Below are 24422 nucleotides of genomic sequence, written 5' to 3'. Positions count from 1 at the left end.
TTGGATCTTACCAGCGTCACAGTTCCTCAACGATGTGTGAGAACAGTCAAGAGGAATCACTGATATAGTAGGAAACCAAACTTTATTTAAAAAAGAAACATAAATATACCTACAGAAGTTAGAGGTGAAGGAAAGAAAGAAGACCCTTCAGGTAAAGAAATTGCATAATTCAGATCAACTTTCAAAAATATAAGTTCAACTGTTCTGAAAGAAGAGGAGCAACTGTGAGTTCAAGACGTTGTACAAATGAGTCTATCCTCACTAAAAATGACCTTGTGTGTGCCAGAGACACAACAGCCATGATGACATTACAGCTCATGTTGTTTCATTAATGAACAGTTTTTCCTCTAAATGATAACAGCTCACTTCAAACACATTCAGGTCATTTGTTAAAATAATGGAGACATGAGTTACAGTAGTGAGTGTTAGTATTGGCTCTCATCAAAAACAAAAATGAAAAGCTTTTCATCACCTCAAAGCATCCTCAGCTTGCTCTATCCCCTTAGCAAAAAAGTACATAAAAATACTCGAATTGAATCTTGAACATGTAGAGAATGAATTAATACTCGCACAACAAGCACTGATCGGAAAAGAAAAGGCTAATGCTCTAATCCAAGAGGACTTACAGTAAGATTCACCAAACTCAAAAAGGCTCAGCATCACCATCACTAATGTCGTGAAGGACAAACTGCTAAACAGATGATTCAGAAAATGTGATTAGACACCGGAGGACTGAAATACTTTGTTTTACTACCATAATCAAAACTTTTATGTGTCAGTTAACAGTCCAGCCAATACTGCTGATTGCACATGAGGGACCAGTGCAATATGGGCACTTCTTTAAATCAGCACGAACATGAACAAGCACAAAGGAGCAAAGTCTGGAGAGTTTTTAGGCCTGTCCTTAAGGTGCATCCAGCCTTTCAGTGTCTCTGCAGGATCCCCATATCCAGTTCACAGGACACTGAAGATGAGAAATGATTTATGGAAAGAACCATCCAGGATTGTTATTGTTTCTGTTGCGTGTGTTAAACTATATTTACACGTCCGTGTTGAAGGGAGTGTGGGTGTGTCTCAGGAGATGGTGGAGAACTCTTTGAGCAGGACGTCCTGACTCAGCGTGTTCAGGGAGACGTTCTTCCTCACATTCAGGCTGATGGAGCGCACCTGGAGACACACACATTTATTACAAGGCTTTATGTTTGTGTAAAACATCTCACTCCACTCACAACAACCTCTCTTCATCAGCTATGCCTCTGTGATTTCCTGCTGAGGTTTCAACACATTAACAACAGCGACAAATTCATTTATGGCACTGACAATAAATACATCATCCATTCATTTTCTTCCACTTATCCAATTCAGGGCTGCGTGAGGCTGGAGCCTATCCCAGCTACAATAGGGTGAGATGCAGGCTACACCAGCCTCTAGCAGGGCTAACACACTTATGTACTCACTTTAACACACATGTGCAATTTAGATTCACCAATTAACCTAACCCCACTAACCATCTTCAATAAGTGGGAGGATTTTAATATCACTCCATGGAAGGTGTGTTCTGACCACCTCCATTTCCCAGATATTTTCACACAGACCTCAACTACTGCACAAGACAAGCATAAACTTTTCTTTCCACCCAAATGTAACATGGAGGATTATCAGAACTGCAGTCCTCTGAAGGCTTCACAGTTTCCAATCCCAGAACCGGTGCACTGGGCGAGGTGAAGCAGGAGCTGTAGTATGCTTGTTTTCCCTTTAGCATGCACAAGCTGTGCACCATGAATCTGATCAGCAAGGTAACACTAACAATGTTGAGTTATACTGCAACATCCTGATGAATCTGAGGGAAGACATTCAGTGCACGCTTTGCCTCCTTTTGTTCTTTCCCCAAAATGAAATTAGATCCAGTGTGTCGCAGAGGCTCGCAAGAGCACAGAATGAGGCATTCACAGAACAATATAATAACTGTACTGAAAGTGGTCAAAAGGCAAGCAAGAAGATACCTTGAAGAGGAGATTGGCCCTGTTTACATCAAGCAAGATGCTTAATTTTTTATGGGAGTCCTGAAACTTTATAATTGCCTCTTGTCTAAAAAAAAGAAATTAAAACCTCACTAAAAGTGCACTGAGCAATCACCCTCTACCTTCTAGCTGTTGTGTCAATGTGCACTTTTTCTGCTACTTCTGCCCCGTGTTTTGTACTTTCGCCATTAATTTTATAATGAAACAAGCTGGCAAGTAATGGTCTTCCTTAAAAAAAAAAAAACGCATTAAAATCTGAGAAAATGTTTTTAACACTCCTGAGAGACAGATTTTTGAAAATTCTGAGTGAAAAGCTGCTTGAGTCAAACATTAGACTGGATGCACTTGAGAAAGAGTTCAAATAGAGTGTATAAAACCCCGAACACTCAAACCAAACCACCCTCCCTCTCTCTTACCAGCTCTTTGAAGAAAGCAGCCTCTTTGGGCTGCTCAGAGTATCTCTCAAACTGGTCCAGGCCATCCTGCAGTTTGAGGGTCAGTGTGTCATAGTTGGACCGTACCACCTCCAACACCTTAAAAAAAGATCAGACAAACACAAAATGAAATTAAGTCTCATGTGATTCCCTCAACTGGTTTTTGCATTGTACAGCGAACACTGGAAATGGTTACAGAGCAGTCAAAAATTAATTAGTGTTAAATACTTTATTACTACACTTTTATTTATGAGGGATCAAGTAGTGTTTCAGAGTTGCAACGCAACATTTGGTTCCTCTCCGACTTTTTCCAGCGATAACGTGCCTCACTGTAATGAACCGTTTCACACGTCATTTAGAAAAACAAGGTTTTATTGACAGATTATTTCTTCTGTCCCACTTTCTCACTGCTTTCCGCGCCTTCAGTTGGGACTCTAACAGGCTTATTCAACTGTAGCTGCTTAATTACTTTGTTGTTGAGCAGACTGTTAAGACTCACGGATTAAAAGCATTTTCACGATGAAAGTTTCAAGCTAGTAATGCAGAATCGTCAGTAGGTGTGTATAAACTGTGGTTACATATGCAGAGGAAAGAGTTGCCTCAGCTAATGTCCAGCTGAGATAAGAAGGCTGGCTTAAATCAGAGGTAATTATACAGAGATTCTCCACACCTTTCAGCTGTGAAATAGCCACTAACCAGACCTTTTTCATTTTTTTATTAATGCTCCAGAAAGACTCCACACGGCATGAAAAATTCACAGCAAAGAACATGAGCTGCACTTTGTCATGCTTCTCAGAGAGGCTCCACAAACATGAACACTCATACATTAAACACCCATATGTTAACTTACATATAGGTCTTATTTCATTTATGCATAACATAATTCCCTTTTAGCCATGGCAGCTCATTTACTATCCAGCTGAATCAACATTTTTAGACTTATTAAAGGCTGAGAGCAGAAGAGCGTTCTCTAATAAATCTACGACTCTGCTTGTGAATAAAAAGTGCTGTTGTTTTTACTTCAACCTCTGGTGGTACACTGATGAAAAATTCATACCCACATCTCTCTCTCGCTCCCTCCCTCCCTCCCTCTCCATCTCCCTCCTCTCTATCTCCCTCCTCTCTGTATGAAAAGGCGGTGGTAGGTTTGAATAGTAAACCAAACTAACGCAAAAAGGAGTAAAGAAGAAAAAATCGAACGATATGGCAAACTGTTCAGAATCAAAAGTTTTGATATAAGGTAAAGGGAAAAAGGTGAATTAAAGGAAAGTGTATGATTGTTAAAACAAAGGGAGATAAGCACTTGCGTGTGCATTCTGTGTACGTGTTTTTGAATCAGCTAAGCAACTGTCTCAGTGTCTAAGCAGATGTGATTGTGTGCACGCACTTGTCACTGTCTCTATCTTGATGCATGGACTAAAAAAGCAGGTTTTTAATGTGTTTTACTCTAGTATTGTAGTCCAGTTTCGTGCGTCGAGTGAGGAACAGAGCGTACAGCAGCTTGTTTCAATGCTGCGTGTCTCTGGAGGCCATCCGTCTTCTGGTGTCACTGTAGAGAATGAAGTCGCTCCAGAGGGTTGGAGAGCAGGGGGTTGTGTGTGTTGATGTGTGTGTATGTGTGTTTAGGACAGAATGCAAAAAGACTGAGGGATCAAAATTCAAAGTTTCTTTCAGTTCACTGAAAAACAAAGAGCAGGGGACAGAAGGAGACGAGAGAAAAGAAAAGAGCTGACTCTATAGATGTCATGTGTTCCTGCTTTCTTTATCTCTATTCTGTTGCATATATTTGAGTCACCAGCTGCATACAGCTACTGAAAAGCTGCCCTGGTTGTGGCTGATCTTGTAATTTACAACCAGAGTAATTATTCAGCCGGCATAAACACGCTAACCGAAATATTAATCCCAATAGGGACCATGTTTTTTGCTCTAGATTTGAGTTACAACTTGTAATTACTTTGTGCAGAGAAAGCACAATGGGCATTAATCTTAAAACATAAAAACACATAAAATTATATTAATGGCCTTTTATAATGTTTTAAACAGTATCCTGCAGAGGTCTGCACAATGTCGTTATGACAAAGCTGAGTCAGACGGTTTGGACAGGTCTTAGCATCTTCAGCCTCTCACTGTCAGCGTGTGTTCATGTGTTCATGCTGCTCTGCAGTTCATTCACTCACAAAGCAGAAACGTGTTTTGGACAGCTGAGACGTGATGTGTTGTGCCTAAGCCAAGCCAGCCACATATGTACAAAAGCAGTTAAAGCCTAAAATTAGGAGAAGCCAAGTAAAAGGAGTTTTTTCCAGCGTTACTCTTAACCTGTCTATAAAGAAAATCATTTTTAAACATTTCCAGCTTTCCTCTGTCTGTATCAATTTACACATAGTGGACAGCTGGAAAGTGTCAGCTCTTAAAAACAATCAACTGACTTTTCAGGTCGACAGTCCACTACAGAGCTAACAAATACAGACAGACAACCACACACGCTCACATCCACACCTACGGTCAGTTTTGAATAACTGACCTGAAATGACTAATTTATGGACCAACCGCAGCTTCAACTCAATCTTTGCTGTTCAACCCCTTGCATCTAACGAAAAGGCTGTTAATACCAAAGGTGAAAAATAACATAAGACCAGCCGCAGCTCATTGACACCTGAGTTACCTTCTGGCATTCCTCTTTGTTGTGAATAAATCTAGTAGATAAAAGCAGAGAGGTAATTGGAGAGAATAATGACCAAATCCATCACTTCTTATCAAGTACAAAAAAATAAAGTTTTTTTCTCGCTGTTTTTCATCGCAAAAGACTTCACACGAGTCTTAAATGGAGCTTATAGAGCTCATATCAGTTCAGCCTCCTTCCAGTCCCGGCTCACGTATTTCCAAAAATTACTGTTTCAAAAGTCGCCCAAGCGCTTCTGCTTAATGACTCGATCCACACTCTGTTTGTGTTTGCAAACTATGTGGAAAAATTGTCATTATTTCTACAAGAGCAGCTGCAGACACCAGAGAAATGGCAACATTTGCTGTATTTGATGTACAATAAAATCTCAAATGAGAATAACTCAAGCCTGCCTTTCAGTGTAATGTTTCCCTGAATCTGCCATGATGAGTTTGAAGCTCAGCGATGTGTGTGATAACAACTGCTTTTCTGTGCGTCTCATCACCATAACCAATGTTCGAGTCATTCGTTTCTGCCACACTGCTGTAACTACGTCTTGATGAATAGGCTTTTTTCCCCCCAAAAACAAAACTCAGTGAGCTTTTCCTCAAACACTTCAGCCTTGTTCATTGTTTACTGACAAATTCAGAAGATTTTCTTCTGAAAGAACAAGAGTGACATGTCACTGGAGTTCAGCCCAAATGGCCCCGAGACGATATGGAAGTTCATTTTTATTCACATACAACTTTTAGTCAGGCAAAGTGTTTACCTGCTCTTCGGACAGCTGAGAGATGTGGTTCACTGCAGCGTATGACTCAATCTTGGGGTTGAAGTGGTTGATTATGGCCCTGGAAGAAAAGAGCAAAAACACTTTTTAAAAAAGACATGGGAGATAAAGGGGATATCCATCCGCATGTATATGTTTGTTGAATGACTTAATCAATAATTCAGCTTCTGTCTCCAACTCTTTTATCCACCAAATACTTTGTTACAGCACAAAACTGAGCAATAAATCAGCTGCTCTATAGCAAGTTTCCTATCCTGCGGATTAACTCCACCTTCATCATCATTCACTGCAGCTGCTGATGTTAGCCCTTGTCTGAAGCCTTGGCGAGCTCTGTGTAGCGCCACATAAACCAGTTCTCCACCTGCTCCAGCAGCTGTGAGCTTGAGTGCCAGGTGGAGATCCAGAGCTGAAGGACTAAAGAGGCAGGAAGGGCCCAGGCTAGCTAGTTAGCTAAATGATCAAATAAAAAATAACAATCTGACTAGCACAGCAGGCAGCAGTTATGAGCTACAATGAAACAAATATTCCACACTTGTTCCACTGTCTGGGACACGGGGAAAAATAAATTAGATGGTTTAATGTGGAAGAATGTCTCAAATATCTTTCTAAACCAATAGCTAATAGCTGATAATAATAGCTAATAATAATAACTGAATAATAGCTGAAACTGAGTCGTGACCCAAAACAAAGAAACAGTGCCAGTCAAAATGTACTCTGACACTGTCCATACTGTACACCGTCCGATGTTGTCCCAGATTAAAAATGACCAATGCAAAAGAGGTTCAAAGATTGGACAAAACAAAATGTTTTGCATGATTTAAGAGGTAGCTCCTGCCACAGTCTATCTGAGTTATGTCAAGAAAAGCATGTTTGTGTGATGCATCCTCCAGATTTTATCAAGGGCAGCTCAGAATGGAAATACATAGCAGAGGAAGAACAGCTGTGCCTCTTGGCCCCAGTTCAACAGATATAATCGGCATATAGGCTACAAGGATCAAACCTGATATCCTTGACAGGTTGTTTGAAATCTGCTGAAAGCAGGGATGTCCGAATACATTTGGCTATGATATGTGGCACAACATCTTATTTAGGTTCAAATAATAATTGATAATTAAATTATATTAAAGGTTTAAATATCTGAAATTTGTATTTTTTGACAGAACGTGTCCTAAAAAATACAGTTTGCAGAGTGTCTGTTAACAGAAAACTCACTTCTGATACATTCCATGTCACTGTCTCCTTTATATTGTTTGGATACACCAGGGAATCAAATCTAAATTCAGAGGCAATCTTCTCCATCATTAGCATTTATTTCCGAGAAATAAACTGCTTTATAGCTCAAGTATGAGTTGATGCACTAAGCACAACTGAGAGATTAAATGGCTTATTTTGTACTGGCTTAGGCTGCATCATATATCAAACAGATTATAGTGACAAACATGCAGAGGATTCTCGGCAGTGGTAATTCTGCTGTCATTTATGTATGGGAAGCCAGCCTATAGTGGAATAAACAAACTGAGTAAAATGGGATTGGTCCTTTCATTTAAGTTCATTATAAGACCATCTTCTGTGAATTCTTTAGAATTCTGTCTTTGTGTATTTATTCATCCATTCTTTCAACATTTACTCCTGTTATACTCCCAGCCTTCACTTCAGCTCTTCTGACTGCGTTTTTACACAGGGATGCTGTTCTATCAGGAGCCCACTGCAGTCGCTAAATCCTCTAGGACTATCCTGTTCATACGGCTGCCCTCTGAGGCCTTCGAGCCAGGGTGACCTCAGAGGATCATCTCCCCAGAGAAGATGGAGGAGGAAAGGGAGATTACAGGGAAAAGATTTGAGGAAGAGACCAAGTACAATATCTGTGTGAGGTTGGGGTGAAGGAGATAAAAGCTTAAAATTTATAAAATAGAGGGGCCTAGGGGACTAAAAAAAGTCAGTGGGTAGAGAACCCAAATTACAGCTCAGAAGACTTCGCTCACTTTCAGTTCCTTCAATCCAGTATGACTCATTTCTCCTTCTTAGGATACAGAAATCAGAGTAAAGAGTGTGAGTGCGGGTGTGTGGCTGTGTGATTACCGAACATTGACAAGGGCATGTGTGACTTTACTGGCTGCCTCCTTCCACTGGCCTGTGTTAGTTGAAACTCTCAAAACTGGAAAGCAGAGAATGACAGAAAGACACAAAAATCACATTTGGACGTAACTCCTCATTTTTAGGATTAAGGCTGTTTAAAGGTGCCTGTATGTATTAAATAGTTCATGAATGCTTTAAAAAAAAATGTAAAAACTCAAGCATGAGGTTACGTACCCATGCAGTAGAGGTTGTCGAAGACCTGATGCATTCGTACGATTTCGTAGTACAGCTCGTCGTAGCTGTTGGAGGTGGGCAGGAATGTGTCGCCGTAAGTTATGAACATGTTGAACAGGTTTACTACCTGGATAAAGAGACACACATTAGGATTAGCTGAACAGTGCATTTATATAAAGTACCCAACAAGAGAAAAATAAACCAAAAATAGGATTTATAAAGGGAAATTACATTTACACTGCATCTGTTTGGTGCTTTTAATCTCCTTGGACAAACTAATAAAATTTATTTAGATTCGTGGTTGAAGCGCCACTACTAGAATCTGTCTTCTTACTAACTCTTACACATACAGCATCTCTATTAAACCAGTCCTCGCTGTGGTTTGTGGTCTGGTCTTGTGCCTCCATGTTTTTTTAACAGTGTATGATTCTCACCAGCAAGGCCAGATGAAAGATGTTGTGCTTGGCCAGCAGTGTGGTCTCATTTGACAGCAGGAACTTCAGCAGGTTGATAAGAGCTAATGCAGAGGGAGACATGCTTGCATTAATGAAATACTGAGGAGCGTTGCTAATCGTCTAGCAGCAGAGGCATATGGCAGCAGACTGCTTTCCTTAGTGTGCAGCTTTATTAAGGTAGATAATGGAATCACAGGAGGGGGGGTCTTTTCAACACCAAATCTAGCCTCTTCACAAGCTTTTATTGAGGCAAACAAAACCCACGAGAAGAACCAAAATGTGCACACACAAAAAAAGCTCCAACACGAGTTGGCACAGCAACATGCTAAAAGAAGACAAACAATCGAATTCATTTTTCTCTCCAGTGTCATTTCATGGTACGCTATTATCTCCACCAGGGAAAGAGAGTCGGGGTTATTCAGGGAATTAAGCTGATTATTGGTCTGATTAGAGGAATCTGTATTCTAATGAGACACAGCGCGATGAGGCCATTACAAGCTGAAATGTTATCCTATTGTTTGTTGACCAGGCTGAAAACAAGGCCACGAGGATGGATTGTGCTTTCTTTAGAGACTCATTATCTGGTTTCAATGATGCAATACATTTACAAAACAACACTTTAGAAGGAAATTGTGTTTGTTTTGCAAAAGCAGGAACTATTTGCTCAGCTCGTGAGGTGATATAAATATAGCAAATCAAACATTTTAAATCATATGTTGTCTCTCAGGTCATTTAAACATAAGTTAAAAGTAACTTGTTGTGCATTTACTTATTTTCTGGTATATACATCAACAGTCATGTGAAAAAGAACTATTCACATGACTCTAGGTAAATACACCCAATGATTCAGTAGCTTGTAAACCCACCTTAAGCAGCAATAACTTCAAATTTAACTTCAAATTCATTTTCAGTTTGACTTTAACCATCTCTCAAATCACTGTGGAGCAATTTTGGCCCACTCTTCTTTGCAAACTTGGTTTGGTTCAATGAGTTTTGTGGGCATTTGTTTATGCACAGCTCTCTTAAGCTCCCACCACAGTATTTCAATTGTGTTGAAGTCTGGACTTTGAATGAGTCACTGCAACACCTTGACTCTTTCTTTTTAGCCATTCTGTTTTAGATTTGCTCCTTGCTTGAGATCATTGTCCCGTTTCATGAACCAAAATCTTCAACTGTTAGGCAGAAGTCCCTACATTTGACTCTAGAGTATGAATACTGTGTTATACAAAAGAGTTTATGGTTACTCAACAACTGCAAGGTGCCCAGGTCCTGTCCCTGCAAAATAAACCAATATCATCATCCCTCCACCACCATGCTGACAGTTGGTATGACATGTGCTGATATGGTGTGTTGGCATTTGACCCAATGTAGTGTTTTGAATTATAGCCAAACATCCCCACTTTAATCTCTTGTCTTCAGAGAACATTGTTCCAGAAGTCTTAAAATCTTCGTTCAGATCCAACAGATGCCACCTCACAATTTCTCCTGGCAATCCTTCCAAACAATCCTTATTTTCACAGTTTTTTTCCAGCTGTCGTGAACTTTAACATTTAGCATGCTACCTGAGGCCTGTAGAGTCTAAGGTGACCTTGGGTTAAATCTACTTGAACGTTCATTCGTGGGAAGACTGCGGTATTGTGTTAACACACCTGAATTCGCCATACAAGCAAATAACTAAAACTTCTGCTTTCATAGAAGTGGTCATGCTTGCAAATGATCAACAATCAAGTGGATTTGATTAGCAGCACCTGGGTGCTACTTAGCTTCTTAACTCTGACAGCAGTAAGGGTGTACTTATCTACTATCTAAAACTTATCTACTTATCTCTGTGAAAAGGTCATGAATTGGATATTGTTCTTCAGAGCTCTGAGGGACTGTACTTTGAACTAAATAGTATTATCAGCTCACTAATTCACAAAAACTGGGATGAAAATGGAAAAGCTGAGATTGACTCTAAAATACAAGGACACTGGGATTTAAATTATGAGATAACCTGTGATATATAAAAAAAATCAGCAGGCATTTCATTAAATTCACCTTATTTCCCCCTGAGAAATAAATCCTATCTGAATGGGGCTTATTTTCTGACAAACAGTACATAAGCGAGAAGATGAGGTATCATTACCTGACCAAAGCTCTCTCCAGGTGTAGTGTAATCTGATTCTACATTTCTTTTGGTAACAAAGGAGTTTGTGGATGATCTGCACACAGCGCCTGCACAGGAAATAAGACAAGAAACTCTGGTTAAAGGCATTTGATGATGGATGAGTCATAATGATATATGTGTAATTTAATGTGTTCTCACAGGTATAAATCCATGGGGAAATCCTTCATCATGTGAGTAACAATAAACTCCACCATCAGATCTGCACAAAAGATAACTGTTAAAATGCATGACCTTTGACTGCGATGAGGTTTAATTGATGCAAAAACTCAGAAGTTAGGCCTTATTAGGCCTTACCGCTAACAAATATCATTGCTGATTTGAATTCATAGTAAACAAGTGCTAAAACACTCTTCATACCTAGAACAGCACACACCAGCGGCCGTGACGGGATGTTCTTGTCCACTGCTTTTTTCCTGTGCCTCATAGGCTGAAAATACAGAAATAGAAAAATATGTAAATATGCACAGATATTCTGTAATTTTAATAATTATAATTGTACAAGACAAGCCTACTTTGCAGTTTTGTAATGTTTTTACAGCTGTATGTTATTTATTGTTAAGTGACACAGAGCAGATAATCAGCAGACTCCAGAGAGCAGTCACAGTCAAAGTACAACTTTTAAGAGAGTAACTTCATTGTGATTCTATCCCTTCCCTCTTAGTGTCGGAGTTCAGTCACTGCCTATCTCATGTTTTTCCTACCAGATAGCTCACTGGCCAGGTTGCTTTTGTGCTATATGTCAATTTCATTTAGCTGTTTTCACAAAGAGGATTTGTGGGAGGGACTCCAGTTCTACTGTTTTGAAGTGTCACCAGTCCTCCTTCTGGTCTGGAGGTCAGTGAGCAAGAGGGCCACACTAACCAGAATCTGTAGCAGTGGGCAATTTTTCCATGCACCGCTATTCTCAGCTCACAGAGGCTGCAGAGAAGAACAAGGTCTACAGCCGCCAGCTGAAGTCCAAAATGATGGAGTCTGAGTTTAGCTACAGAACGAGATTCACTCAAGAAGCAGCTGATTATATGTTTCAGTTTCTTGTCACAGAGTAATTAAGTAAAAAACTAAAACAGTAGAAACCTCCAACCAACTGCAGACACCATATACCCCACCCAGTGTCCACACTTGAAATACTCCTTAGAGATCTCATTCTGTAAGCATGAACTATCTTTGATGCACAAGAGGAAGCAATCAGAGGGAGTAATATCAGGCGAGGGAAGGCAAGTAGGGAGTTAAAAATATCTTAGTGGGGAGAAACGAACCAGCGCACATTTTTAACGTGTAGAATTCACTGTGCCACTGTGTAACATTTGGATTACTCTGTGCTGCAAGATGTTATAATAGAACATGCAGTAAAAAGTGTGACCCTAGGGAAAGAATTCCGTTTTCAACCCCGTGAACAATCAAAAGAGTGACGATCACAGCCTGGGTCACCATCCTGACTTGATGTGCCCCCTTAGAGTGCAACATCTTCCACTGACAGTGCAGGTTTATTACATTAACACTGGGTCATTCACAGAGACCATACAAATCACAAATGTCCACACACAAGTGGTCAGAAAAACCTGTCTAACACAGATCCCATTGTTGACCGTGCACTGTCACACAAAATCCTGACTCAGGAAAGTTACTTCTAACACCTGTTCATGGAAACGACCACGATGTACGCTGATCACGCATAACAGAAACAGGCTGGACTTTCGGATCGCACCTTGTAATTTCTTCTATCCCCACTGAGTGTCACTAACACGGCCATGAACTCACCATTCGATGGAGACTGACTCTGAAGTTCATATTGTCATCATGAAGAAAGGCATCAGCATACTGGTCCTATCATACAGGGAAGGATTAATACAAAGATGGTCAGGTTGATGGAGAATGTGGACGGTGGCATTTGTTGCAGGACGGTAGGTTCTCATACCTCAGCTATGCAGGTGAGAATAATCAGGCACAGTCTGGCGCTGTTGAGTCGGTGCTCATCTTTGAAAACAAAAACAGATAAAAGGACTAAACATAAACAACCCACAACATGATGACAGCTATAACAGTTACATAATTTGGGGACACTTTTGGACAAAGATGACATTAAAATTACCAGAATGAATGATTATAAGAAGGTAGAGTGGCAGAGACAAAGAGAAAGAGGATTTAAATCTTTTTGTTACCTTTTGTATCCTGCATTACAATGGAAGCATACTTGAGGAAGGTGATGAGAAGGTTGCTGGTCTGCAGGTTGGGATCCAGAGGCAGTTCTGGGTTATTCATCACTATAAAGCAAATGTAGAAATGACACTACAGATAAACATCATCACTAGGGTTAAAAAAAAATAACACAGTCAAACTAATTTCTTTGTTTTCAGATTTACTGTGAATCCAGAAAACAACAGAGTTACTCCTGTTGTTTTCTGGAGTAACTCTCATGCTTGAGTTTTTTTTGCAAAAAAAAGTCAGACATTTTGAAGTTCGTCCCAGTCTTTAAATTATGACTCTCCATGAAACCTGAGCCCATCTTAAAGCCAACATTAACAACAGCATGACACTAAAACAACAGCTGTCTTGATGCATGCTCAATCATCCAGGTAAGTAAATCCCAAAATTTTGATTCTGTTCATCTGGACGTAGCTGTTTGACCTCACAGCCCACTGTTCATTCAGTGGGCTGGTTTCAGTCATTGTGCAAATGTACTGTTTATAAGGTTGTGGGAACCTGCAGTCAGCTGAGACTGAAGAAGTCGCTCGGATGAGTGACGAAACATTTCTCCCACTGAAATTGCTACATCCAGATGAACAGACTCAGCCTTTTGGAATAAAACAGCAGCTAAATTGTTTGGGTAAAAGGAGTGTTCATTCAAGCACAAAAAGTAATGTGTTTTTGCCATTACTGTAGCTACTGTATTTAACTGTGCAGACTAGACAAGCATTTTCATCCATTTAAAAATCTCTGCTCTCTGAAACATACAGCTTGACTCATGGTTAAATGATGAGCTGGTCATGTCCCTCCACCCCACAAAACCCTCCTTTGTTTCCTTCTTCCTCAGCACACAGCAGGCATGCCACCAAAAAACCAAAAAGATTTCACGCCATCAGTATACTATCGTGTGAGGCTCGACTGTAGAAGGAAATGCATATTCCTGACATGTGATTACAAGGCACATATATGTTCCACACAAAAGACCTCAGGGCTGACGAACTCTCAACTTTCCATGATGCACACTGCATGTGAAACTCTCATTTGTATTTGAAGCTGGAGGTTAATATTTTATATAGAAAATGGCTCTTGGGTTTGAAGCTAGCCAGAGATAGAAACATGTACCTTTTAACAGTTACAGCACATGTGCATGCCAAATGAGCTGCTTTTCAATGTGCCAGCATCAACATACACCATCCACAAAAGCTGAAGTGGGAGTTATGAACTCCTTTTCAAAGTGAGATTAGTAAGCAGCTGAAGTAGTATTAATAATTCACTTATTAAGGTGTAATAAATCGAGTGCCATTTGTGTATTACAAACGCTATTTTATCAGGTAAAAAGCTCAAACTGTATTTTTTATTTCTGCCTCTTTGCTTTTGAGTGTTTAAAAGCAAACATGGACAAAAGCTGCCAGATTCAAAGGGAGTGTTTAAAAATGCATATTAAAAGTTACGATTAAATGGACGCAAAGAAGCAGAGACCATTAACGCCCAAAAGCTTTAGAGACCTTTGCAGTGCTTTCAGCCTCTTCAGGTGCTTTGAAGGGTCGTTGTTTTTTATCATAGATGACAAAGTTACATTTTTTTGAGGTTAAAAAACCAAATCCTGTTACTGAGTCCATTCAATCTATTTTCTGTAACAACCTCCAGACAACGCCTTTAAAACTGTCTGTTGACTGACGACTGCAGTCAACAGACAAATACTCTTTCTAGAAACTTTAAAATGTGCTCCCAAACAGTGATAGAAAGCCAGTGAGAGTTGCCCTCCAAAACCAATGATTAATGCCCCTGACATCATGTAAGCTTTTCTGAGTCTACGCGTGTCTGAATCAAAATATTAAGTGTAAGGCTTACTGTCAAGGGAGGGCGGCGTTGTGCCAAGTGGTGTCGTAGGGGTGGTCGGAGTAGTGGTGGTAGGTGTGACGGCAATGTCAATCTCAGGATGGCTCTGTGGAAAGACATGACACACATAAAAACACCTCATTAACAGTGATTACCTTGCCTAGAGTCTCATAATGTAAAGAAAAGCTGAGTCAGTGAGAAAACAAGAAGATTAGTGGAGACAGATTACGTTTAGGAGAGTGAAACATCTACAGAATGATGCACTAATCATTCACCTAATCTCTTCATTTACCCTGAGATATGTAAATAAGTACAACACTGCAAAAAGCAACACATTTGTGAGCTGGTCCTGAGGCTGCCTTCTTATCCTTGGACCATTCCTAAATATTTATTTACGTCGTTAGCTCAAGCGCTTCACTCTTATCAAGACATTTATACTAAAAAGAGCAAAACACATTAAATTGGAAGCAAGTCCAATCTTTTCCCTTCTGAAGCCTTTATATACCACAAATGCATGTAATTACCTCCCATAGTCTCTCTATATTATATTCGTCTCTCTATATTCTCTTTTTTCTCTCTTCTATTTCACTCACAGCACAGCCAGTCACAACACATGGCTGTCCTTCCCTGGGCCTGGTTCTTTCAAAGGTCTCCTCATGATAAAATGCCCACTTATACATAAAAAGTGATGCCTGTTTCCGCTTCTACTCTTAACCACTGGTCTGTGCATCAGTCGTTTTTGGCAAGTCACCCCACAGATACCATGTGTAGCAGAAAATTTAAGAATAAAAGGATTTCAGCCTTGAGAGGAGGTAAATGATAAGGTTTGCTAAAGATTAAATAATAAAACTCAACGTTTTCTGAATTCTCATTGCGGTCTGAGAACCTTAGGACCTGAGGGACCTTCTCTTTAAATTAAATCACAAATGAAGAGAAGGTTGTTTCTTACTAACGTTCTGTGAGTTACAGTGCAGGCATAAAGATATCAACGCAAAAAATTACAGAAAAAGTAAGGGGTAGAATAACTTTTACTTGACCTCTAACATCCAAAAGCTGTGAGCACAGAAGATCACAAAACAAGTGTTTTGTTACCTGTGCTAAGACAGTGATGAAGTTGCGGTTGAGATGCACAGCCTCATAGAGTGCCAGCAGAATCGCCTCATTTGTCCTTGAAATGAAAGTTAAGTTAGTTAGAGAGAGCACATTTTTTTATTGGATAAATATCCAAATTTTCACAAAATAGTGGACTGAGCGTTCCAGCCTTTGATCCAGTCAAACTCAAGGAACAGCTGGAAAAGCTCTGCTGCTCAAAGTATTTTAACAATAGCTTCACGCATCAACAGGTCACTTTTTTAATTTTCTGTGTCATTAACTACTGCACAATGTTTGAACAGAATAATAAATCATTTCCTAAATCCCCTCGTAATGCATTGTCCATTTTTATGTTGATAGAAATTGGGACATTAGTCATGTAAAACAACAGTAAGTATACTGATTATGAACACAAGTATTTGACTGCAGTTTTAAACATATAAAATTAGTTGGCCTGAGCCAAACTGTCTGTGCTAAACAATGCAACAGTTTTTATCTTCTACTTTCTTCAAAAACATCATACCACATAAAAGTTATATTGTCTACTGCTATATATTTTTCCCCGTCAGTCTAGACTAAATAACTCATAGTGAAAAAGTGATTGTATACCAAGCCATGAAGTCCAATAAAGTTCCTACAACATCTGCTGTAAAGTTGTGGTGAGTAATAGACCAGAAGAAGCGTACAAATGATTTATAAACCCACAAGCACAGCAGCCCAAAACCTGTGAGACGCAAGAAATTTGAAACAACAAGACTTTTTCTGGAGTTCATCCTTAACTCAAAACTCAAAATAAATAACAAAGTAAAAAGGGTGTAAGAAAAACCCTAACCCCTAACCCTAATGCAGAGATCAGAAACCTCCTAGAAGGAGGACAAGCATCAGGCCTTGGTGGTAAATCAGCAAGACTGAAGTGACTGAGAGAATTATACAGCAGCTGTCTATACACAGCAGACTGATCTCAACACTCAGTTTCAGAATGATTTCCTATTTTGATATGATGTCACAGAGAGCGTGTATCCCTACTATGGCCATCTTAAGCACACATCTGTCTGTGAATCCAGAAGCCCCGCCCACCTGTTATAAAAATGTTCTGTTTGCAAGGGGCATCCAATGAGAATGAAGATGGCTTAAACAGAAGGAGAAAGTAGCTAAAAATGGAACTTATTTCAGAGACAGCATTAACTGAAACGCTAAACCAAGGTCCGGTATAATATAAAGACTTTAATTCCTGCAAGACTCTAACTGAAAATGGAACTGAAAATGAGCAACAAAGCAAGACAAGCGCAAGTAAATCCTCTAATATGATGACACAAGCACTATTTCAGAGGAGCACCTGGTCTACTCACCACCTGAAAAAATGGATGCAAATGGAGCAAAAGCAAAATTATAGTGCCTTTGTCTAAGTGGTTTAGACAAAGGCCACACTCAAATGCTTCTGTGTTTTATTATGGCTTACTGGATATGGACTGATGGGCAAAAATAGTGATTTAATTCCAAGTCCATGCATCTAAATGATGAAATAACATGACGAGATATCAAAATTTTACCAGATAAATCTTGTTTTATTAATGAAACTGAGGTTCTGACAGATGGACTTAGAGATATTAAAACTCCATGTAACACATTGTAATAAGTATAACACATTGTTATACTTATTAATATCAGAGTGTCTTCCCTTTGTTTACAGTACTGCAGCCAACCTGTTCATTCGTACTCCAATTCTGTCTTGTTACTTGTAACTTGAGTATAAAGAACAATGAATCTGTCTGATGTAGGAAGTGAAACGGCTTTCCACTTACTGTACGGAGAGCTTTTCGTCAGCATCTGCTATAAACATGCTCCCCACCATACTAGTGAGGGTAGAGAAGAAGCCACCCTGGTTCTCCTCTTCTTTGTCTTTGTACTGCCTAAAAAGAGAAAAAGACCAGATGGACATAAAGTAGAAAGAACAAAAAAAGAGGAGCAAATGACAAATTAATGAAAGGCAGGTAAGCCACAAAAGAGAGCAATAAAAACAGCCCTGCCTAACCTAACACACATTTACCTAACACCTCCTTTTGCTCTCTGCAGTTTATTATCTACGGGCAATCAGTTTATACACAAAAACAATGAAGTGCATTGAGCCACCATCCATCATTTTGATGTGTCTGTCTACGCACGCAGACAGACAAGACCTCCTTCACACACAGCATTTTAATATCTGAACCTTTCCTCATCCAAAAAACATTACAGACTCCCAAAGAAAGCTGTCAGATATAAATAACTAAAGGCCTGTTTTCTTTTAAGGAGAATAGAAATAGAACATTTGCAGGATACATCAAACTAAACTGATGGTACCAACACCCTCAGCACACTATGTACTGCATCATTAAAAACAATTTTTTGACAGATGCAAGTTTTAAATCTCACCTGTTATATTCTGTCAGAGCTTGGTGGACAACCATACCCATTCCCTGGAAAAGAAAAACATTCAAGGTGTCAGTGAAAGCTTTGATTATCTGTCTGATGTAAAGACCACCTACATCAGGCTGGCTATTTATTATTCTGCAATTACAAAGAACAGCTAGTGACAGCATACTTACATCTAGTGTTGGTTCATCATCCACAATGGAGAGCTTTACAATGTATGGATTCACAGACTATAACAGAAAAGGAAAAGGAAATACTTTATTATTAAAGACCCATGAAGGACCATTCTTTATTTATTATAACTTACTAACTCAAGAGCCTCCTGCCCAGTACATACACTAACAACCTGCAACATTCAACTGGTCAGGCTAGGCAAGAAGGGCTTTGATTTAAAAAAAAAAAAAATGTTTTTAAAATATATACCAAGTGTGGAAAATGGATGCTGGAATATTATTCCTTTTGTCCCCCAAATTCTTGTCAACGATGCACCCAAGATGGCATCAAAGTAAGACTACAATAGAAACAGTCAGCCTGTAACTGTTTTACCCCTCATCCACATTGGCTTAACTAATCAGAATGTGGCACCATTACTATTCTGGAAACATGATTTAAAACGCCCAAGTTATTTTCTTCCTCTGACTTATTTTTACCTATTATTCTCTACTGTTGCTGTGTTTAGAGAGTAATAATTGCCTCTAACGTATCTTCTAATTTTTAGACTTTACAGCAAGAGATACATATCAGTTTCCAAAAAGATATTAGTCAGAGAACAGGGGGTTGATCTTTGCTTTTGGATACACAACTCGGTCGGTCTCACATGGGCTTTATAATGGAGTTCATGACTATTGTAGAAAAACTTTATATCAAGAAACACTAGCACAGTCAAAAGTCAGCATATGCACATCAAACAGACCTCATATTTTCTATAGTTCACCAGGAGAGCCAGGAGCACCACAGCATCATAACCATGCTGCCCTCTGCTGGATACATCTGACAGAATCTGATCAGGAAAAAGACGGAGAGCAAAGATGAATAGACCAGAGCAGAGGAAAGACGATTTCAAAATATAACTGAAAATCACAGAATTATATTTTCTATGCAAATGATTTACCTGAAGAATGGCTTCGAAGATGCTATTGATCATCACATATTCCAGTATAGTGTTCTGGCTAATATTGTCTGTTACCTGTAACACAATATTTCAACAGCTGTCACATTTTGTGCAACAGCAGAACAAGCATATCAAATTATAATTATTATACATGCTCCATCTCACCGTCACCAAACACAGCAACAGTTTGAGGCAAAGGCTCTTGAGACTCTCTGAGCTGTCTCCACAGAGAAGACTGTCCAGTCTCTCCATCAGGTCCTGCAGGAGACACAAACACAAGGAAGTGCATGAGTAAAAAAAAACAACAACAACAAACAACTCAACCCATCTTTCCCTTTACATCTTTAATTACTAATTGATTTCACTCAATTTTTCCTTGTTTAGAGTCTAACATACCTTCATCCTTTGCTCAGCCTTATCAAACCCCATGAGCATGTTGATAATATCAAACCCGGACGCCGACTTGTTCTTCTGGTGGACCCCTCGAAAAAGTGCACAGAGAGTCTGGAAGTATAGGAGGACACATGGGCTGCTTAACAGACTGAAATGTTTCATGAATAAGGCACGTCTGTAAAGCACCCGACATCGTTTTGCATTGATAATATTTAAATGTTATGCAGATTTTTGAAGATTTACAACAAGGTAGATTGCCTGTTTGAGTTTCGATAGACAGAAGTCATAATACACAGGGTAATGACTCTGTGACAGATCTATGGGCTTTTTGAGTGTGCTGTTTTGATTTCGGATTTTTTTTCCATGCTTGATGGTGTTCATGGTGAACTCTGCTATTGCTCCCTTTTCTGTTTAAGCCAGCTTTTCAACCAAACAGCATTCAACTGCTACATAATGTCAGTGCCACCAGGCTACATGATGTTGTTTTTTAAGAGGACTGCAGGTGGGTACGTCTGCATTGGTTGCATACTTAAACTTCACTCTGAATAGAGAAAGACCTAAAAAAGCAATACTGACGCAGGCCCATAAATCCTGCATGAGACAACAACAGTCATGGAATGATATTGTACCTGTTACTGCATCAAGGAGAAAAATAGTTTTACTATGTTTCATTATTTAACAGGTTTAAGCTTTAATACTGTAGTTATAAACTGCAATCATTATGCATATCAACACACTCATTATAGAATGCCATTAACTAGTCCTGCCTCTATATTTTTATTTTTTAAAAACCACAACATACATTTCCACATTTTTGTGAAATTATATTATAAAGTAAAAATATGGAGTCAAGCTAACATAATTTCTGAGGCACTGAAAGGGGAAAAAAGAAGCTAACAGCCTCATCAACATACTTAGATTGCTCCTAATGTGATGATTATATACACAATGTGCATGCAGTTGAAAATCCAGGTGATAGTTACCTGCAGGGCATTGACCACTTTGATCTGGTGCTCCTCTCCCAGAGCCTGAACGCAGTGGTGAAACAGAGAGTTGATGTTGTCTTGAATGCGCTGGACGTCCTCCCCATCCACACTCTCCAACTTTGACTCCAGGTACTCTAGGTTCACCTGCGGAAAAAAAGATAAAAGTGTTAAGTGAAAGGCAAGGAGAATTAAACGTTAAAGGTGCATAAGTCATTTAAAAAAGATTCAAAATCTCAGATTACTCTCCTGTTAAAAAAAGCAATAGCCTAACCATTCATAGTAGAGAAGTTGCACAATAAATGCAAATTATACTGCCTGGCGATCTTCAAAGTCCTTATCTCTGCAGTATTTGGTTGCAGTGTATTTGATTTGTGCATCAGTACTTCCTCTTTTCTAAAGTATGCATTCTTTAAACTATGTGCATCACATCACTGCTGCAGCTTCACATAACCACAGAGTGTACCATGAGAGATTTCCTGTTATGCAGCACACTTCTTTCTCCTTACCTTCATAAGAAACAGTTCATCCCAGAAACGAGGGTTATTTTTTGCTGGGTCTTCTTTCTAAATCAAGCAGAAAGGACACTGTTAGCACTTGAACATAAATGCATTTCTCAAAACTCTCAACACCGACATTCTTTGACTTTCTGTGATACTCACTGCAAAAATCTCATCATACATGAGGACCACCTTCTCTTTCAAGGGCTTTTTAGAGGACGATGTCCTCCTCAGCAGTCCTGCCTTCTTCTCCACCTGAGACATGATTAAGTCTGAGAAGATAACCACAGTTAAAAGACATTATATATATATATTTATATATACATATAAATATATATACATATGTATATATGTATATACATATATATATATATATATATACATATATATATATATATATATATACATATATACATATATATGTAATGACTACTTGTCTTCTTTTTTCAGCTGCTCCCTTTAGGGGTCACCATAGCTTTTTCCCTCGTCAAACCAACTCTCTGCATGTCCTCCTTCACTATATCCATGAATTGTCCCTGTGGTCTTCCTGTCTTCCCACTTGGCAGCTTCATATTCAGCATCCTTTGTCCAATGTATCCAGGCAGCAATCTCTCTTTACCAGTCATAGTTCCGACATTTAAAGTCCTCACCCTCACCTTCACACTCCTGCCATTCCTTCTTTCTCGCTGTACTGAATATGCCTCCCCCCTCTCCAGCACACAGTTTTTACCTGTACCTAGAGCTGGGCGATAAAACGATAACGATATGTATTGCGAAATAACTTTTTCTCGATAGAAAAATTAAACTATTGCGATAGGCCTCATCTCTCTTGTCCTCTTAAAAAAAAAAAAAAAGAACAGCCAATCCAAATTAAGTAGCGCAGAGCCGAACCAATCACAGCCGCAGCGTCACGTCACGTGACCTGTTACGTAAAGCACAAGCGCCAAGGCGCACATGTGTATTTGTTTTTGCAGCCGTGCAGCCCGGGTAATGAAGGAAATGAGTTTGCCGACTAGAGAAAAATCAACCGAGAGCGTGAGCGAAGGTTACCGAAGAAAAAACAGATGATGGTTCCAATGCCGGAGAGCTTGTCGAACGGAAGGGCCACAGAAGTTCCGTAGTGTGAAGGTATTTCGGCTATTTCAAGTCTGACAAAAAACAGAGCAGCGCGCACTGTAAATTGTGCCAAAAGCAAGTCTGGAAATACAATAAACCAGTGCATGCTCAATCTCTGACTGAAAGTGCTAATTCATCATTTGGCTTTTGTCAGACTAAAGTAACTGTTAAAACTGTTTGAAAAGCTAAGCTATACAACAAGGAGAGATTGAGAATTTCCTTTTAGTTCTCAGTTTATTTGATATTGTCAAAAGTTAGTCAATTTTGTCTGTTCTTCTGTAAAACGACCTAAGATTTATTTTTAGAATTAATATTTTGTTTCTAAGTGGAATTGACAATTTAGTACTCTGTTTTGTTTGTTCTATTTTGGCTGCCTTTTGTGTAGTTTGCAATATTTGCCTTTATTTATCTGAAACTGAAGTCTCATGTTCCTTAAGTACATCTACCCTGTTGAACTTATTATGGGAAATAAATATTTTAATTAAAACAAGCTGCTAATTATTTCACATTTTACTTGTGAGCAACGGCACATTTAAATCTTACAAATATAGTTATTTGGCTTATATCGTGATATATATTGTTATCGCCTGAAATGAAAAAAACATATCGTGATATGAAAAAATCTTATATCGCCCAGCTCTACCTGTACCCTGTTAGCCAACAGCACCAGAGGCAGTCCTTGTTAACCCAGACTCCCCGACCAATCCAATATGGAAATCTCATCCTTGAAAATCTGTATGTTTGATTTGGTAAAGGATTTTATGCCAGATGCCCTCTGTGCCCAAACTTAGGATTGGCCCTAGGAGTGCACTGGCTTGTGGCCCAACAATCGTCAATTGATTATTATAAAAACAAGGCTAATAATATTCTGTATTGTTTGATCAAAAGAAAAGATCACAAACAGATAACAGTCTGACCTGTTTTTCAAGATTTCATGGCTTTGTCCCACACCCTCTTTATAATGAACAGGTTATGAATGTATACTTACAATCATAACCTGTACGTATACAGTTTTTATTTAAGGAGAAGTTCTTTTCCCATAAAGAGGTGAGCGCTGAAAACATCTGTTTCTGTAGGAAGTAACTTCAGCTGTATTGTTTGGTAAATGCAAGCGATTAAACTTAAAAATAACTGAATAAACTACAGTGGTTTTGCTGATAATAGTTACCTTTTTTAAATGACTTAATATTATATAATTTGGCCTTTCAGCTTGGCACAGATTTGCCACACTGCTTGCAAGAAATCTGATGTTAACATAAGGTCACTCTTGCGATCCAGTTCCTGCTGTATGCAATAGCATTACCAGTAACTACATAGCTATGTTCCACTGACCGAGTAATACGTTTAAAATGAACGTGCATTATCAATTTGCATTGTCAACATCTTATGGGCTTGCATCAATTGATTATCTGAGTATCATATTGACATTTGCTCACACTGATCGGTATCTTACTGATTAACCCAACTGCACGTTGAAGTACTAGCTTCTCAGCTAACATTAGCTTGCTAATCCACTACCACCTAACTTGGTGGGATCAAGCAGTAAACGACAAACGGCAACACGTCATGTAGCATGCACTGTTGTCCAGCAGACATCCGAAAAGCACTTTAGCGGTTAGGTCATTAAATGTTAATCTAATAAAATGCCCAGATTCCTCCCAGCTAAAGCTAACGCTACGTAGCTTAATATTTGTCACACAAAGATATTAACAACGATTTGGCTGTCAGCTGATATCTGAAAGGGATTATTAGCAACTTTACTGTGTTGTGTTGTTTAGATTGGTGGCTGTCGTCTGTTCTTACCTCTATTAAAGTATTAAAACCTATGCTGCTATTGCAGTTCATGAATTCTTGTGACAACAGTATCTGCTAGCATACAGTCAGTGCTAGCATACGCCTGTCGACAGTCTCCTGCTTATCTGCAGGGTCCTAGCGCCCCGCCGATTCTAGCTTGTTTAC

General features: G+C 39.2%; 1 protein-coding gene across 2 annotated transcripts; it reads right to left on the bottom strand.

Annotated features, from left to right (window-relative positions):
- Positions 1-63: 63 nt before the first annotated feature.
- Positions 64-24422, bottom strand: armh3 (armadillo like helical domain containing 3). 2 transcript variants are annotated; one of them, XM_003453819.5, is made up of 26 exons: positions 24267-24422; positions 21510-21619; positions 21357-21413; positions 20848-20994; positions 19868-19975; positions 19637-19729; positions 19472-19546; positions 19274-19360; positions 18534-18590; positions 18361-18404; positions 17751-17858; positions 15949-16024; positions 14869-14962; positions 12993-13094; positions 12749-12807; positions 12592-12657; positions 11191-11260; positions 10972-11032; positions 10792-10880; positions 8646-8728; positions 8212-8338; positions 7981-8056; positions 5884-5962; positions 2438-2554; positions 1044-1167; positions 64-964 (listed from the first exon to the last, which is right to left on the bottom strand). In XM_003453819.5, exons 2-25 carry the CDS (start codon positions 21609-21611, stop codon positions 1075-1077), a joined length of 2070 nt encoding a protein of 689 aa, XP_003453867.1. In that variant the 5' UTR covers positions 21612-21619; positions 24267-24422; the 3' UTR covers positions 64-964; positions 1044-1074. The 2 variants fall into 2 exon arrangements, with proteins under 2 accessions (XP_003453867.1, XP_005458578.1); XM_005458521.4 differs by having other exon boundaries at positions 64-1167; positions 24267-24421.

This window comes from Oreochromis niloticus, linkage group LG6, assembly GCF_001858045.2.
Source record: "Oreochromis niloticus isolate F11D_XX linkage group LG6, O_niloticus_UMD_NMBU, whole genome shotgun sequence".
Lineage (NCBI taxonomy): Eukaryota > Metazoa > Chordata > Actinopteri > Cichliformes > Cichlidae > Oreochromis > Oreochromis niloticus.
The sequence above is the reverse complement of the archived record's forward strand: the minus strand, read 5'-3'. Positions and strand labels throughout refer to the sequence as shown.